The sequence below is a fragment of the Trichosurus vulpecula genome, chromosome 5, assembly GCF_011100635.1.
Source record: "Trichosurus vulpecula isolate mTriVul1 chromosome 5, mTriVul1.pri, whole genome shotgun sequence".
Lineage (NCBI taxonomy): Eukaryota > Metazoa > Chordata > Mammalia > Diprotodontia > Phalangeridae > Trichosurus > Trichosurus vulpecula.
In genome coordinates, this window is record NC_050577.1 from 247311081 (window position 1) to 247328884 (window position 17804).

Consider the following 17804-nt stretch of genomic DNA (forward strand, 5'->3'; position numbering starts at 1 on the left):
AAATAGAAATTGAAAGAATCCACCGATCGCCTCCTCAAATAGATCCCAAAAAGAAATCTCCTAGGAATATTGTCGCCAAATTCCAGAGCTCCCAGATCAAGAAGAAAATACTACAAGCAGCCAGAAAGAAACAGTTTGAGTACTGTGGAAACACAATCAGAATAACACGAGATCTAGCAGCTTCTACATTAAAGGACAGTAGGGCTTGGAATACAATATTCTGGAGGTCAATGGAGCTAGGATTAAAACCAAGAATCACCTACCCAACAAAACTGAGTATCGTGCTCCAAGGCAAAATATGGATTTTCAATAAAATAGAGGACTGTCAAGCTTTCTCAGTGAAAAGACCAGAGCTGAATAGAAAATTTGACTTTCAAACACAAGAATCAAGAGAAGCATGAAAAGGTAAACAAGAAAGAGAAATCATAAGGGACTTACTAAAGTTGAACTGTTTTGTTTACATTCCTACATGGAAAGATGATGTGTATAATTCATGAAACCCCAGTATTAGGGTAGCTAAAGGGAATATACATACATACATATATATGTATATAGACAGAGGGCACAGGGTGAATTGAATATGAAGGGATGATATCTAAAAAAATAAAATCAAACTAAGGGATGAGAGAGGAATATATTGACAGAGGGAGAAAGGGAGAGAGAGAATGGGGTAAATTATCTTGCATAAAAGTAGCAAGAAAAAGCAGTTCTGTAGGAAGGGAAGAGGGGGCAGGTGAGGGAGAATGAGTGAATCTTGCTCTCATCAGATTTCACCTGAGGAGGGAATAACATACACACTCAATTGGGTATCTTACCCCACAGGAAAGGAGGAAGGAGATAAAAAAGGGGGGATGATAGAAGGGAGGGCAGATGGGGGAGGAGGTAATCAAAAACAAACACTTTCAAAAAGGGACAGGGTCAAGGGAGAAAACTGAATAAAGGGGGATAGGTTAGGAAGGAGCAAAATGTAGTTAGCCTTTCACAACATGAGTATTGTGGAAGGGTTTTACATAATGATACGCATGTGGCCTATGTTGAATTGCTTGACTTCTTAGGGAGGATGGGTGGGGAGGGAAGAGGGGAGAGAATTTGGAACTCAAAGTTCTAAAAATAGACGTTCAAAAAAAAAAAAGTTTTTGCATACAACTAGGAAATAAGATACACAGGCAGCAGGGCATAGAAATTTATCTTGCCCTACAAGAAAGTAAGGAAAAAGGGGATGGGAGGGGAGTGGGGTGACAGAAGGGAGGGCTGACTGGGGAATGGGGCAACCAGAATATATGCCATCTTGGAGTGGGCAGGAGGGTAGAAATGGGGAGAAAATTTGTATTCAAACTCTTGTGAAAATCAGCGCTGAAAACTAAATATATTAAGTAAATTAAATAAATAAATTAAAAAAGAACAAATCTTAAAAACTGCAACATTTTCCTTATTATTCATTTTACATTGTTTCCAGTATTCAAAGTATAGACAAATGAAGTCATCAAATGTCATTTTAAATGCTTTGAAGCAGCTTTATATAAAGTATAATAAGCGTCTTTAAAATGAGATGAATTACTTGAGAATAGATTTTCCTTTTTTTTCATTTTCTATATACGTCTGTAGAAATTTTTTGATTAAACAGTAGAAAACAATTTCAATAAATTAAAAGCAACACTGAAGAGTATTGCATTTAGTTAATAAAATATATGCGATATTTAAAATAAGCAATGAAAAAAGCTATTATGCAATCAAGTTTAATCAAAAGGATTTTGTTTCATTCATAATTACTTGGTTTCCTTTGAAAAATATTATGAACTTCTAATTTGTCATGGTCCATAATCATTTTTTATTTCAAGTGGCTCATTTGTTCTCAGGCATCAGCATTCAGTCAAAAATTTATTACAGATTTTTATTGTGCTAAAATGAAAAATAAATTATAAGTTCTCTCCAAAAATTATTCTATGGTTTTAAAAAGATACTATGATACAGTATAATTAGGTGTCTGTCTTCTGAAGTTATATAACCATTTCCCTATTTTAATTCAATACTAAATCACTAATAAAAAGGAATCTGTAAAACTTCCAAATTATAAACTTATTTCTCTGTAATCAATTTAATTTGGGTATATCTCTATCTTCCTACCTCACCCCCTCAAATATATATATATATATATATAAGCTAAAAAAAAGGTATGCTAGACTGGGGAAGGGTTGGCTTTTTACCAATCAATAATTAACCAAAATAAACTATCAATAAGAAAACACTGTTTTAGATGTACTGTGGGTAAGATTGTTAAGGTTTGTTTTTGTTTTTATCTTCAACAGCATTCCCGCTCTTCAACATTTTGTTTCTAATACAGTAATGTTCTCAAAGAAATAAATGTATGCCTCTAAAATGGTAAGAAAACTTTCCATTATATGTGTGTGTGCGTATTTTAACCGATCCACAAAAATAATGAGTTATAAACTTGATAGCAGTATTTTAGTCTAAATGTATCAAAACTGCCCATCTTCAACTGATAATTAATAATCCTACACCCAATGAAAATTTTGGCAGCCAGAAACTACTCTGTTGACTTCCAGTCTCACATACTCCAACTATCTACTGGATGTCCTGCAGACATCTTAAACTCAACATGCTCAAAAGTGAATTTCTTATCTTTTCCCAAAAAACCATCCCCACTTCGAACCTTCTCTATCACTGTCAAAGGTACCACCATCTTCCTAGTTACCTAGTGCATACCTAGGCTCACAACCTAGGTATCATCCTCAAACATTGACTCTCTCTTGCTCCAAATATCAAATGTGTTGTCAAGGCCTATAATTCTACCTTCACAACATCTCTTATATATGTCCCCTTCTCTCCTCTAACATGGTCACCAACCTGGTGCAAGCCTTCATCTCTTCATGCCTGAACTATTGCAATAGCCTGCTGGTTGGTTTTCCTGCTACACCAGACCACCCTCTACTCAGCATTCAAAATGATTTTCCTAAAACAAAATTCCAACCATATCACTTACCCCAACTCGATAAACTCCAGTGGCTCCCTATCACCTCTAGGATCAAATATAAAATCTTCTGTTTGGCATTCAAAGCCCTTCATAACCTTCCCACCCACACTTTTCCAATCTTCTTACATTTCACACCCCTTAAACCCTCAATGTATTCTTTGATCCAGTGACATTGGTCACCTTGCTATTCCTTAAACAAGACACATCATTCTCCTGATCCCAGGCATTTTCACTGGCTATCCCTCACTCAAAGAATGATCTCCCTCTTCTTGTCTCTACCACTTTCTCCTCCCTTCCCCAGCTTCCTTCAGGTCTTAGCAAAAATCCCACCTTCTAAATGAAGCCTTTCACAATCTCTCTCAATACTAGTACCATCTCTCTGTTGCCTGTTTCCTATTTATTCTCTATATATCTTATTTATAAATAGTTGTTTGTATGCTGTCTCCCCCACAAGATTGTAAGCTCCCCAAGGGCAGGGATTGTCTTTTATCTTTCTTTATATGCCCAATGCTTAGCATAGTGCCTGGCACACAGTAGGCTCTTAATATATGTTCAATGACTGACTGATAGTGGATTTGTAATATTAACCATTAGAGGTAAGGAATTGTATACCTGCCTATCCAGTACAACTTTTGCCCATATGTTCCCTTAAATTTACCACAGAAGGGCCTACCAAATGTGCTGAAGGGCCTTCCTCAGACTGTCCTGACATCTCAAGGAAACTAATGAAGCAAGAAGGCTATCTCTCTTTTGGATTTGTAATTATAATTGATCCCTTTTTTTCCACTGCAGGTTTCTTATAAAAGTTTTATAAAAAAGTAAAAATTCTTTACAGCTAGACTTTTATGAAAGCGATCTATGCCCAACACCTCAAAATCCAATGTCTCTGCAACCCCTTCCAAAACGGCTTCAGCCTCCAAATATTATACTGAAGTTGCTCTAAAGACGCCAATCAAGTGACATTTTTTCCATCATCTACCTGATCTCTTGACAGTGATAACAGCGAGTCTCTATTTCTGGATACCATCTCTCCTCCTTTGGCTTTAAAGACACTCTCTCATTCTCCTACCTCTCCTAATGCTTCTTTTCTCCACATTTTCCCTACTTTTCTTATTGTTCCTTCTTTATAGTGTCTACTCTCACTGGGTCGTCAGTTTCTTCCCAACTCTAATGTGAATGTTTTCAAGAGTCTGGCCTTAGCCCTCTTCCTTCTACATATTCTCTCCTTTGGTAATATCTGCGCCCCCTCCCACCCCCGCCAAAGGCTTTAAATACCACCTCTATGTAAATGATACCCAGATCTCCATTTCCTGTCTTGACCTATCTTCTGAATTCTAAAGACTTGTGTCCAACTGCCTACAAGGCATCTCCATTTAAATATCATATCAGCACCTCTCATTCAACATCTCCAAAACTGAGTTACAAATTGCCTCAATTCTTCCTTCTTGTAACTTGATTATTCACCCAGCCACCAAAATTGTAGTAACCTTGTTAAATATCTTGACTCTTCCCTTTTCAAATTTAATAATTAATATGTCCTGGCAATTTCATCTTTGTAATATCCCCTTCATCCAATCCATCTTCTCCCTAGTCCCATAGCCACCACAATTGTAGGCCTCCATTTACCACCTCCAGACATTATAATAATAACCTAGCAGGACTCCTTGCCTCAACTCCCCGTACTCCAAAATTTATACAAGTGCCAGGGCATAAAAATCTGATCTCATGTGCTTACAAATTTTCAGTGGTTACTTATTACCCAGCAGCTAGGTGGCAAAACAGATAGAGTGCAAGCCGGGAGTCAGGAAGATTCTCTTCTTGTGTTCAAATCTAGCCTCAGACACTTACTTAGGTGTGTGACCCTGGGCAAGTCACTTAACCCTGTTTGACTCAGTTTCCTCATCTGTAAAATGATCTGGAGAAGGAAATGGCAAACGTCTCCAGTATCTTGGCCAAGAAAACCCCAAAGGGGTCACAAAGAGTCAGACATGACTGAATAAACACCACCACCACCAACTTTCCCACCAAGTACTTTAATTCTGCTTGGTATTTAAAGCCTTCTATAACCTAGTACCACACTCAACTTTCCAGCCTGCCAAAGACCACATCCTTCCAAGTTTTCTACACTACAGCCAAATGGACAAGTTTCCCCCCAACCACCCACTCTCAACAAGCCCCAAAATGTACCAGCCAAAACCCCCTTCACTTTGCTCGGATCATTTTTTCCTATCAAACGCCTACCGCCTTCTCTTCATCCAGTGAACTCTCACCCATTTAAATTTCAAGTTCAATTCAAATGCCACCTCCTTGGACCTAGACCAATTCATGATGCCACAAACTACTTCTCTACCTCCCCCTCCCCAAGTGCTGTATCTTCCACAACATTCCATGCTCCTTCCCCCTTCCACTTTATGTGTTCTCTTCCTCCACGAGAATTTAAGATCTTTGAGGGTAGGGATTGTCTTTCTTTTCACTTGTATTTTTATTCCCAGAACAGCACAGTGCCTGACATTTAGTAAGTGCTAAGTAAATGCTCTATCTATCTGTCTACCTCCAAGGAAGAATGTGGGTAATTATAAGTGAGAAATCATAAAGTAAAAGCAGCAGGGCTTCCATTGTAGTCTGGGGTACTGTCTGTACGTAAAAGCAACTGTATTGGGGGACAGAGCCAAGATGGCGGCTGGAAAGCAGGGACTAGCGTGAGCTCCCGACCAAGTCCCTCCAAAAACCTATAAAAAATAGCTCTGAACCAATTCTAGAACTGCAGAACCCACAAAATAGCAGAGGGAAGCGGGCTCCAGCCCAGGACAGCCTGGATGGTTACTGGGTGAGGTCTTTGGCGCACAGAGCTGGGAGCAGAGCAGAGCCCAGCATGGGCTGCGTAGACCAACCAGACCAGGAGCCGGACAGAGTAGGCCCTAGCGCCCTGAATCAGTGAGCTGTGGCAGTTGCCAGACTTCTCAACCCACAAACATCAAAGACAACAGAGAAGAACTGCAGAACACACAAAACAGCAGAAGGAAGCAGGGCTCTAGCCCACGACAGCCTGGGTGGTGTCTGGGTAAGGGCTATCCCACATGGAGCTGAGAGCCGAGCGGAGCAGAGCAGAGCCCAGCGTGGGCGGCACGGACCAACCAGACCAGGAGCCGGGCAGAGTGTGCCCTAGCGCCCTGAATCAGTGAGCTGCAGCAGTTACCAGACTTCTCAACCCACAAACACCAAGGACAACAGAGAAGGTTAGTGGGAAAAGCTGCTGGGGATAGGGAGATAGAATTCACGGTTCAGCCACCGCCCCAGGGGGCAGCAGAGGTGGGGCAGCTACAGAACTACAGCTGCAGTTGCTTCTGGCCCCAGGCCCACCTGGTGGGAGGAATTAAGTGGCAGATCAGAGCAAGAGGGCAGAGCCTGCTTAAGATTTGTGTCAGGTCCAGGTCGGCGGTTCTTGGGGAAAGAGGAGTGCTGGTGTGGCAGAGCTGGCTGTATAGAAATAGCTCTGAAATCAATGGTGCATCCCCTCAATCTTGGAACAAAGTACTCTTTGCTCTACAAGCAGTCATACCCTGACAAAAAAACTCCAGGGTCAAGTAAGCTGGCTGGGAACATGGCCAGGCAGCAAACACAGACTCAGATTCAGACTCAGACTTTGGAATCTTCTTTGGTGACAAAGAAGACCAAAACGTACAGTCAGAAGAAGTCAACAAAGTCAAAAGCCTACAAGAAAAGCCTCCAAGACAAACATGAACTGGTCTCAGGCCATGAAGAGCTCAAAAAGGATTTGGAAAAGCAGGTTAGAGAAGTAGAGGAAAAACTGGGAAGAGAAATGAGAAGCATGCGAGAAAACCATGAAAAACAAGTCAATGACTTGCTAAAGGAGACCCAAAAAATTGCTGAAAAATACACTGAAGAAAACAACACCTTAAAAAACAGACTAACTCAAATGGCAAAAGAGCTCCAAAAAGCCAATGAGAAGAAGAATGCCTTGAAAGGCCAAATTAGCCATATGGAAAAGGAGGTCCAAAAGACCATTGAGGAAAATACTACCTTAAAAATTAGATTCGTGCAAGTAGAAGCTAGTGACTTGATGAGAAATCAAGATATCATAAAACAGAACCAAAGGAATGAAAAAATGGAAGACAATGTGAAATATCTCATTGGAAAAACCACTGACCTGGAAAATAGATCCAGGAGACAGAATTTAGAAATTATTGGACTACCTGAAAGCCATGATCAAAAAAAGAGCCTAGATATCATCTTTCAAGAAATTATCAAGGAGAACTGCCCTGATATTCTAGAGCCACAGGGCAAAATAGAAATTGAAAGAATCCACCGATCGCCTCCTCAAATAGATCCCAAAAAGAAATCTCCTAGGAATATTGTCGCCAAATTCCAGAGCTCCCAGATCAAGAAGAAAATACTACAAGCAGCCAGAAAGAAACAATTTGGGTACTGTGGAAACACAATCAGAATAACATGAGATCTAGCAGCTTCTACATTAAAGGACAGTAGGGCTTGGAATACAATATTCTGGAGGTCAATGGAGCTAGGATTAAAACCAAGAATCACCTACCCAACAAAACTGGGTATCATGCTCCAAGGCAAAATATGGACTTTCAATAAAATAGAGGACTTTCAAGCTTTCTCAATGAAAAGACCAGAGCTGAATAGAAAATCTGACTTTCAAACACAAGAATCAAGAGAAGCATGAAAAGGTAATCAAGAAAAAGAAATTGCAAGGGACTTACTAAAGTTGAACTGTTTTGTTTACATTCCTACATGGAAAGATGATGTGTATGATTCATAAGACCTCAGTATTAGGGTAGGTGAAGGGAATATGCATATGTGTGTGCATGTGTGTGTGTGTGTGTGTATATATATATGTATGTATGTATGTATATATGTATGTATATATATATGTATACGTGTGTGTATGTATGTATATATGTATGTGTGTGTGTATATATATATATAGAGAGAGAGAGAGAGAGAGAGAGGACACAGGGTGAGTTGAAGATGAAGGGATGATATCTAAAAGAAATAAAAACAAATTAAGGGATGAGAGAGGAATATATTGAGAGGGGGAAAAAGGGATAGATAGAATGGGGTAAATTATCTCGCATAAAAGTGGCAAGAAAAAGCAGTTCTGTAGGAAGAGAAGAGAAGGCAGGTGAGGGGGAATGAGTGAATCTTGCTCTCATCAGATTTCACCTGAGGAAGGAATACCATACACACTCAATTGGGTATCTTACCCCACAGGAAAGAAGGAGGAAGGAGACAAAAAAGGGGGGATGATAGAAGAGAGGGCAGATGGGGGTGGAGGTAATCAAAAACAAACACTTTCGAAAGGGGACAGGGTCAAGGGAGAAAATTCAATAAAGGGTGATGGGTTAGCAATGAGCAAATACAGTTAGCCTTTCACAACATGAGTATTGTGGAAAGGTTATACATAATGATACCCATGTGGCCTATGTTGAATTGCTTGACTTCTTAGGGAGGGTGGGTGGGAAGGGAAGAGGGGAGAGAATTTGGAACTCGAAGTTTTAAAAACAGATGTTCGAAAACAAAAAAAAAGTTTTTGCATGCAACTAGAAAATAAGATACACAGGCAATAGGGCATAGAAATTTATCTTGCCCTACAAGAAAGGAAGGGAAAAGGGGATGGGAGGGGAGTGGGGTGACAGAAGGAAGGGCTGACCAAGGGCAACAGGGCAACCAGAATATACGCCATCTTGGAGAGCGGGCAGGAGGGTAGAAATGGGAAGAAAATTTGTAATTCAAACTCTTTGTGAAAATCAATGCTGAAAACTAAATATATTAAATAAATAAAAAAGCAACTGTATTTTTAAAAAATAAGTAATTCAGCCTAGCATTACCCTAGTAAACATTAAATAGATTTTACTGTATTTTGTTTTTCCTATTAATAAAAGGAACCTATTCATTTACTTTCCTACAACAGTCAAAAAGCATCATGGTTCAGTGAGTAAGAGAACTGGCTTCAAAGTAAAGAAGATCTGGGTTAAAGTCCTGGACCTGCCTGATATAGACTGAAAAGTCACAAGTTCTCAGTACTCCTGGCAACTTATATTACTATGTTACTCTATATTAAGCTCTAATGATACAAAAAAAAGACAAAAGCACCGTGCCTGGCCTCAAGCAGCTTACATTCTAATGGAAAAGAAAACATGAAAAAACAACTACATAAATACAAGATGATACAAATGAAAAGATTATCTCAGAGGGAAGGCATTAGCTCTAAGAGGGGAACCAGAAAAGATAGCGGGTGACATTTTAGCAGAGTCTAAAAGGAAGCCAGGTGATGTAGGAGGAAGAAACAAAGAAGGAAAGCAATGTAGACACGAGGGGAAGCGGGGCAGGGGTTGGGGGTCGGGGGATGTCAACCAGGGAAAAGCCACAGAACTGGAAGATGTAGTAGTGTCATGTTTGAGGAAAAGCAAGAAGGCCAGTGTCACTAGGTCACACAGTGTGTAAAGAGGAATTAAAATATTTGATCCTGGAGCTAATAGGGAGCCAATGGAATTTATTTAGTAGGGGGCTGACATGGTCAGACCTGTGCACTTTGGCACTTGAATGAAGGATGGCAGAGAGAGACCAAATAGAAAGCTACTATAATAGTGTACGCATGAAGTAACAAGTCTTACACCAGCTTAGCAACTGTGTGAATGGAGAAAAGGGGATGCACACAATAGATGTTGGGAAGGCAGAAATAACAAGACTTGACAAGAGATTAAAAACACAGAGAGTCCTGGAACATGACAACGAGTCTGCAAGCCTGAATGCCTGGGAGGATACTGGTGGTACCCTCAACAGTTAACAGGAAATTCAGAAGAGGGCTGGGTATGGGGGGAAAGGTAATGAGTTATGTTTTGGACATGATGAATTTCAGATGTCTACAAGATATCTAGTCTGAGATGTCCAATAGGCAGTCTGATGATGTACAATTGGAGGTCAGGAGAAGTTATAGCTGGCTAAGTAGATCTAAGAACCATCTACTTAGAGATAACTGAACCTATGGGAGCTGATGAGATCACCAAGTGAAATACCATAGAGGGAGAAAAGAAGTTGGCCAAAAACAAACTTTACTATGATTAGTGAGCATGACCTGGATGAAGACACAGCAAAGAAGGCTAAAAAGCAGGAGCTAAGCAGGAGAACGAAGAAAGGGCAGTGCCAGAGAGAAGAGTATCTAGGAGAAGGTAATCAACAGTGTCAAAGACTACAAGAAGTCAAGAAAAATGAAGACTGAGATGAGGCCAGTAGATTTGCAACTGAGAGATCATTGGTAACTGCTGAAGAAAGTAGTTTTGGCTGAATGTTGAGGTTTGAAGTCAGACTCTAGAGTTAGAAGAGGAAGAAGAAGTAGAGGCACCAAGTATAGATGGCTTTCTAAAGTTTAGTCACAAAGGGAAGGAAAACATAGGATGATAGCAAGCCAGCATGATAAATCAAGAGAGTATCTTTTTAAGGACAGAAGACACATGGATGCATTTGTAGACAGCTGGGGGGAAAAAACACTAAAAAGGGAGAAATTAAAGACAAATGACAAATGAGATCAAGTGTGCATGTAGAGGGGTTTGCCTTGGCAAGGAGAAGGGCCACAACTTTTTATGAGATAAGGGCAGAGCAGACAGTGGAGGAAAACATTTAAATGGTATGAAATAAGAAAAGGGTAAAAGGAGGAAATATTTAGCAAATGTCCTCAAATTTTTTGGTGAAGTATGAGGCCTCACCTAAGATAGGGAAAGGAGATGCCATGGGAAGCTGGAGGAATGACAGGTCTGCTCAAACTCTTCTGGATTTCTATTTGGAATTATGCTATGAAAGTAACAAACTGCTCATACCCTTTAACCCAGTAATTCCAGCATTACATGTATACTCCAAAGAAGTCACAGACAGAAAAAAAAAATCTAATGTATACCATAACAGCGGCAATTCTTTGCAGGAACAAAGAAATGGGAACCAAATCAGTGCCCAAGAAAAATCTATAGCATATAAATGTAAAAGGAGCATCACCGTAGAGTAAGAAATAACAAACACAATTTATACAAGGACTACAACTGTGTAAGAAAAAACAACTTTGAAAGAGACTTAAGAACTCTGCTCAACGTAATAACCAGGCACAATTCCACTGGTATTAATTTGTTCTGCTTGACTATGTTTACATGTTACAAAGATGGGTGCATTAATTTCTTTTTATTTTTGTTATTATTGTTGTTTAATATGGTAAGATTTAGGAATGGAAAGAATGGGGGCACCGAGGTGGTGCAGTGAGTAGAACACTGGCCCTGAAATCAGAAGGACCTGGGTGCGGCCTCAGACACTTGACACACTTACTAGCTGTGTGACCTTGGGCAAATCACTTAACCCCAATTGTCCTGCCTTCCCCCTCCAAAAAAAAAAAAAAAAAGAAAGAAAGGAATGGAAAAAGCAAGAGACTGACAATGATAGTGATGCCCTGCCAAAACAAAAAGATAAGAAAGAAGAGTCTTTGAATCATTTTTAAAAAACATGGAAGAAAATGGGACAAAGTTCAGGAGGAGACTCAGATAAGTAGGAGAGTTCTTAAAGATATTAAAAGGAAGTCAAACTCAGAGTAATGGAACAAATAAATGAAGGTTCCAGAGAGCAGAAAATTAATTTTAGATACACTATCAGATGTGGTCTCTGTATCTGATATTTTGGTTAACTTTTTTGTTTTGTTTTATTTTTGCTGACACAAGGGAGGGTTCAGTAGGGAGAGGGAGAGTCTGGGAATGACCAGTTTAAAGATGAAAAAACAGCAAAAAAAGTGTATTTTTAAAAGTAGAAATGTGCAATATGTTTCCTATCACAAACAGTGAAACATTTTAAGTTTAAGTACATAAAGGGGTGAGTTTCAATTTTGTGGAAAGTTCACTTAATCAGCCACAGGATGAGGAACTATACAATGAAATCTGCATGCAATCCATCCTCCATCTTTTCAGTTTTTCATTTCTATTTTCTGATCTACATCTCCAAGTCCTAAAATGTGAAGCATAAAAGTTACTTCTCTAACCTTTTAAAAATATTTTAAGTTAATCGCTTCCTTCCCCATCAGTGGCATTTCCAAATTCATAAGGGAAAATTACCTATAAGGTTCCTATAATCCCTCAGCCTTGAGTTTCTTTTCTCTTGCTCCTCGCTGACAGATTTCCACTGCAATTTCATCCGGAAGTATTCATCACTAAAGAAGAAAATAATTTTATACCAAAAGAAACTTTTTATGTAGTCTATTTTTATTATTTGAGAACTCCAATTTTTCTATAAAAACAAATCATCAAAGTATAAAAGAATTATCAAAAGTATTTAAGATGCCTATGGGACATTATTTCATATTAACACCATCATGGTGAAATCCTTCATTATCATCATATTGAAAATAAAAACTCAAAACTATATAGCATTTTATGGTTTACAAAGTGATTTCCTCACAACTCTGTGAGGTAGATGGTATAAGTATTGATGTCCCCACTATACTGATGAGGAAGCTAAGGCTCATAGGTAAAGTTACTTGCTCACAGTTACACAAATGAATAAAGTGTTTCAAGCAGGATGAAGCCAGGTCTATCAACTCCGTATCTCTTACGTCTGCCTTTACATCAATTAATCACTAAATGAACAATTTTTAATTGCCTCTAAGCTAGGTGTTAACTTAAACACCTGCAAAAATAACCCCACATAGGCCACAGGAATCTAGTCAGGATAAAAAATATTTAGAGCTATTCTTGAAATCCAACCTACCAAATAATATTGTGACCATAAAACACACTGATCATTTAGGTTTCTAAAGCAATTATAAAGAAAAACACTTATAATAAAAAGTTATTTAAGGACAACATTTTCCAATCATTAGAACACTTCAGCATAACCAGGTATTTTGGCAGCATGATATAGTAGAAATAACACTGAATTTGAAGTGAGGGTTTTGGTGTTCAAATCTCAAGTTTACTACTTTGTGGCCTTGGGCAAGACATTCTTCTGTGGCCTCAGTTTCCTCAGCTATACAATGAGGAGGCTGAACTAGCTAGCTAGTCTTTTAGATCTTTTAGATACTGGCAAAATATATAAAATATTAATGAAATCTTATACTATTTAAGTACAGTGATATCATTGGCAGAAAATACATATGAACCACTGTCACAAAGAACAATTTTGAAATCCCTAAGTAGGAAATATGACCTGAAGAAAATCTGAATTATGCCTACCTCTAGCAATAAATATAATGCAAAACGAAAAACTCTTAATTCTTTCACTGTAAAAAGGAAAAACAGCAAATGAATTACATTTTTCTAATTTTAGTATTTAATGAATGCTAATCCAATCCAAGATATCTGTAAGAGCTGCCTAAGACAACAAATATGGTGATGAATAGACTATTTTAACCAGTATAGGGCAATTCTCAAAAAGGCTACTACTAAATTTTTTAAGGGTTTTGAATTAATAATCCACATGTATATCTTCTCAACAGTTTTCAAGAATTTCCTCTCACAAAGCTATGAAATAGGTAGTATAAGAATTATCACCTCCATTTTGCAGAAGAGAAAGCTGAAGAATATAGAACTTAAATGCATCATCTACTGTCATACAATTTGGCAGTGCAGGGGACAAGATTTGAAACTAAATCACAAAGATCCAAGTGCAAAGCTCTTTCCAAATGATATCAGACATGAGAATGTCTTTCCCAATCCCCAAAGCAAGCCAAACGCTCTCTTACAGTTCACAATGTCATAATGGTAGTGCATCTGATGATGATGAACACTTGAGCCTGATGTATCACATATTGACAGAACTCTTAACTGTATTTCCATTTCTTAATAAAAATTTTCATGTGTCAATATCTGAAATAGCCCACATCCTGAGCCATCATATCTATGTTAATTTATATGGATGAGCTACTTTTTTAATAATTAAAATCAATAAACATTTATTAAATGCCTACTAAGAATGTCATACTGTGCTAATACTTACGTTTTTAATTTTTGCAAATGAGTTCTTTCTTCCTTAGTACTATCCCAAGGAAAATATCCCAGAAGGAATTTCCATGCTTGTTTTCTCAACACATGACTGAGTCCCTGAGGTAAGTGCATATTAAACAAATTAGTAATAATGAAAGACTGACTATAGAACTTACTCCTAAACTATGACATAGTAAGGTTACACATATATGGAATTTTCCTTAAATGGTATCAATTCAATGAATATTATTTTTTCCTTATATCCCACTGAAACATTTGAATTTCTTAAGAGCTAAATGGCATGAACATGTGGTCCATGACTAATAAGTAGATTATAAAGACCAATCTGGTGGATATGATACCAGATACTGTCGCTCTGCCACACCCATAGGCCATGGGCATTTATAGGGGCAAGAAACCCTTTTCCCCTAACTTTCAAGTAACTCCTCCCTCTGACTCCCAAACAGTTCAAGAGGCTTCAGCATCAGCACCCCATTTCTTCAGGAAAACTCGTGGCTTCAAGGAAACAAAATAGCTCTTCCCTTGAATAACTTATGATATGAGTTAATTAAATTACCCCTCTGAATATCATTTGCTTCATGCTATCTACATTTAAGATTCTTCCTTCTGAATCCATGTTCTTAGACCACTCATCCAGGGATACAGGATCTCTCCTCTGAACAATAGGTCGTTCTCCTAAATCAATCTAAAATGGAAAGATAAGTTACAAACTTCACACCATTAAGCAATGACAGGAAATAATCTCTTACTACAAAAAATAAAATAACAGTTATCTGTTGGACATCATAATACCCTCACTTTTAAAAATGCTCTTCCATTTATTTTCTCCATTTCATAAACTTATGCAGTAAGCAACATCTAAACTACCTAGTATAGTTGGCATCAAACACATTTTCCCCCCCTGCTAACAAGCACATAAATGTTGGGTACTAAGGCAAAAAAAAAGAAAATCACAGAATCTTAAATTTAGAGCTATAAAGGATCTGAGAAACATCTAGACACCAGGAGCGCTTAACCCTTTTTTTTTTGTCATGGCAGTCTAGTGAAGCCTATGAAATCGTCAGAATAACATTTTCAAATAAAATAAGCTATGTAAGACAACTAAAGCAATCAATTATATTGAAACTATTATCAAAATATCTTTTTAAAAACTTCACAGATCCACAACTATAATCCCTGATTTAGACCACCACCTAGGGAGATGAAATTTTTTTCCAGGGCAATCACACCCAGGTCACAAGACAGAAGAGCTAGTTGCTCTAACTCCAAGACTAAACTCCTCTCTCTATACCACACTATGCTAAAATCTCACATGGAAGCAACTTACAAAGTATGTAACAAACAGTTCAAACCAGTGCACTCCATTTTTTTTAAATTTGGTTATAAAGTTATTCTATGAATTATCACCTAGAACACATTTTTACTCACCACTAAAAGATGTCATTTTTAGGTAACTGATAGATGACCCCCTTAAGCAACATTAATAATTTTATACTATACTTCTTTTAGCAGATGTGGATAATTTATAACTACTCAAATTTGTAAATTAATCCACTTTTGCAGTATAATTTAAATATTTGAAATGTTTTATATGTATTCGAACCCAGAACTTGTCAAAAACCAAAGTCCTTTCCGAGCAGATATAAGAGTATGTCACAGTTCAGGGCTTAAGGCCAGTTTTGAGTGAAAATAAGTGAAAACAAAAGCTCTATTTAAGGGTGGGAAACAGCAAAATTAGAATAAATTAAGTCCACTATCAGTCAACTAAAAGAAAACATTTGTTACTTTTAGGCCCGGGTTTCATAAGTAGAAATGGAACTAGGGCAGAGATTATTTCCTCTAAAGTTACAAAGCACCATGGCAATATATAGCCCATAAATAATGAGAAGGAACTCAAAGAAAAAAAGTCGGTCAAGTTAAAATCAAAAGGAATTGATAACAGAAAGTGCATTATAAGTAAGGAACGCTAAACAATGATGGATGGGAAGCTCAAGAGAAAGAAGATGATGATAGTGATATGCCACTATAGTCAAATCAACCTTCTAGCTTTTATACTTTCAGTACAAGATATTTTTTTTTCTTTTTAATCAGTAAAATGAAAGTTGTACAAACACATATTTCCACTCACTCTAGTGATGACTTCAAATCCTGGTTCTTCTTGTTGGTTTATTTTTAAACCTGGAATAGCATCACTGAGAAAATCTGCCATTTCTGAAGGTGGTCGCTGATGAGCTGAAGGATCGTTGCCTCTCAAACTATCAAAAATGTAGTTTGTGACTTTGGAAAATCCTACAAGAGTTGCTGTATATGGGTCCTTTTTGATTTTCTACAGAACAGGAAAAAAAAACGTAACTTTAGTAGTACTGTACCAAAAAGTAAACAAATGGACATTAAAAGAATGGTCAAACAGAGTAAGAGAGGAGAATCAAACTAAAACAAAGAAGATTTTCTAAGATTTTTCTCTACAAGACTCTATTGTTTCCTGGGAAGAAAAATTTGAATTTCTCTATGCAAACCTTTTAATTGAGTAAAAATCAAAGACAAGTATTCTATCATATGTATCAACTTGCTGCTACTGATTCAAAATGTAAAAGAACAAATGATGTGTGGGTCTCATTCAGTCCACATACAACAAAAATGTATATAGTCCTTACTTTCCAATGGTGAATGGCCCACGACAACTTTCTTCTGTCTAGTAGTCCTGCCTTTACAGAAAAAATATTTCTTGAAGCATGGTATACCCTATTACACTCTTACAAAAATCTATTTAACATACATCTGAAAACTATAATTGCTTAAGCAATATTAACTCTGCTTATAAATAAGTTAAATTATTTGATACACTAGAGCAATAATGGGCAAAAATAATTTATGGGATATCACTATGGATTGTTAACCAAAATATCCAATAATTTCAAGTTGAAAATTAATCATCAGTGAAAATAAGGGTCTAACTCATAAAAAAAAAATTTCAGAGAAATAAAGATTCTTACGTAGAAATCAGCAAGTACAACAAAAAGCATAAAATAATTTCGCATCAGAAAGTATTTGGATATTTTAGTGGAATACAATTAAGTAGATAAATATGACTAAATCCTTTGGCATCCCAACACTCTCAAAGGTTACGAGGTTCCAAAATAACTGATAAGTTGATGACAAAGAAATCGATCCAACAAGGTTTTATCCAAACTAACTTTTTAATTAGCTCATATGAATTAACCCAATACATTGTACAGAGTTGAACAATGCTAAATTTATTCAACGTTTATAGAAAACTATTAGTTTGCATTATCAGAACTATGATCATGAGGAAAAAATATCACTGCCCTAACATTTGCTAAAGACCAAGAAAAAAGTTACCAACAACCTTGAGACTTTCTTACTCTAAAAATTCAAAGCATATGATTTGTGATTATAAAATGATGACTGACTCCATGACCCACATACAAAGTTAGCTTCCTTAAATTATAGACACAAGTTAAATGGTATTCGGGAAAAGGAGGGTAAAAGGGTTGGAGGATTTCTGAAGACAGAAAGATTAGCCCTACAGGTACCTAAAAAACATACTTGAATTAAGCCATAGGCTGGTTCATCAAGGAGATTTTCAAAGGACTGTGAAAGACCCTTATTCTGACAGTTCACAAGAAGAGTCCTTTTATCCTGTGGAGATCTGTAATAAAATGAAGACTGTATATTTAATTTATAGAAAAAGTGACAAACTGAAGTAACTACTGAATTTTTAAATAATTAATGCATTAGCATTATATAAGAAAAATCTCCAATCTACTAAATAGCATTAATCT

At 37.3% G+C, this 17804-nt stretch overlaps 1 protein-coding gene across 1 annotated transcript in view; it reads right to left on the reverse strand.

Annotated features, from left to right (window-relative positions):
* TBC1D15 (TBC1 domain family member 15) overlaps window positions 1–17804 on the reverse strand; it is an 82439-nt gene that overhangs the window by 29610 nt on the left and 35025 nt on the right. The window contains exons 6-10 of the mRNA XM_036759611.1: window positions 17569–17671; window positions 16130–16327; window positions 14558–14686; window positions 13994–14097; window positions 12115–12209 (exon numbers count right to left, since the gene is read on the reverse strand). Of these exons, the coding sequence (XP_036615506.1) occupies window positions 12115–12209; window positions 13994–14097; window positions 14558–14686; window positions 16130–16327; window positions 17569–17671 (629 nt within the window). The remainder of the gene's footprint in view (window positions 1–12114; window positions 12210–13993; window positions 14098–14557; window positions 14687–16129; window positions 16328–17568; window positions 17672–17804) is intronic.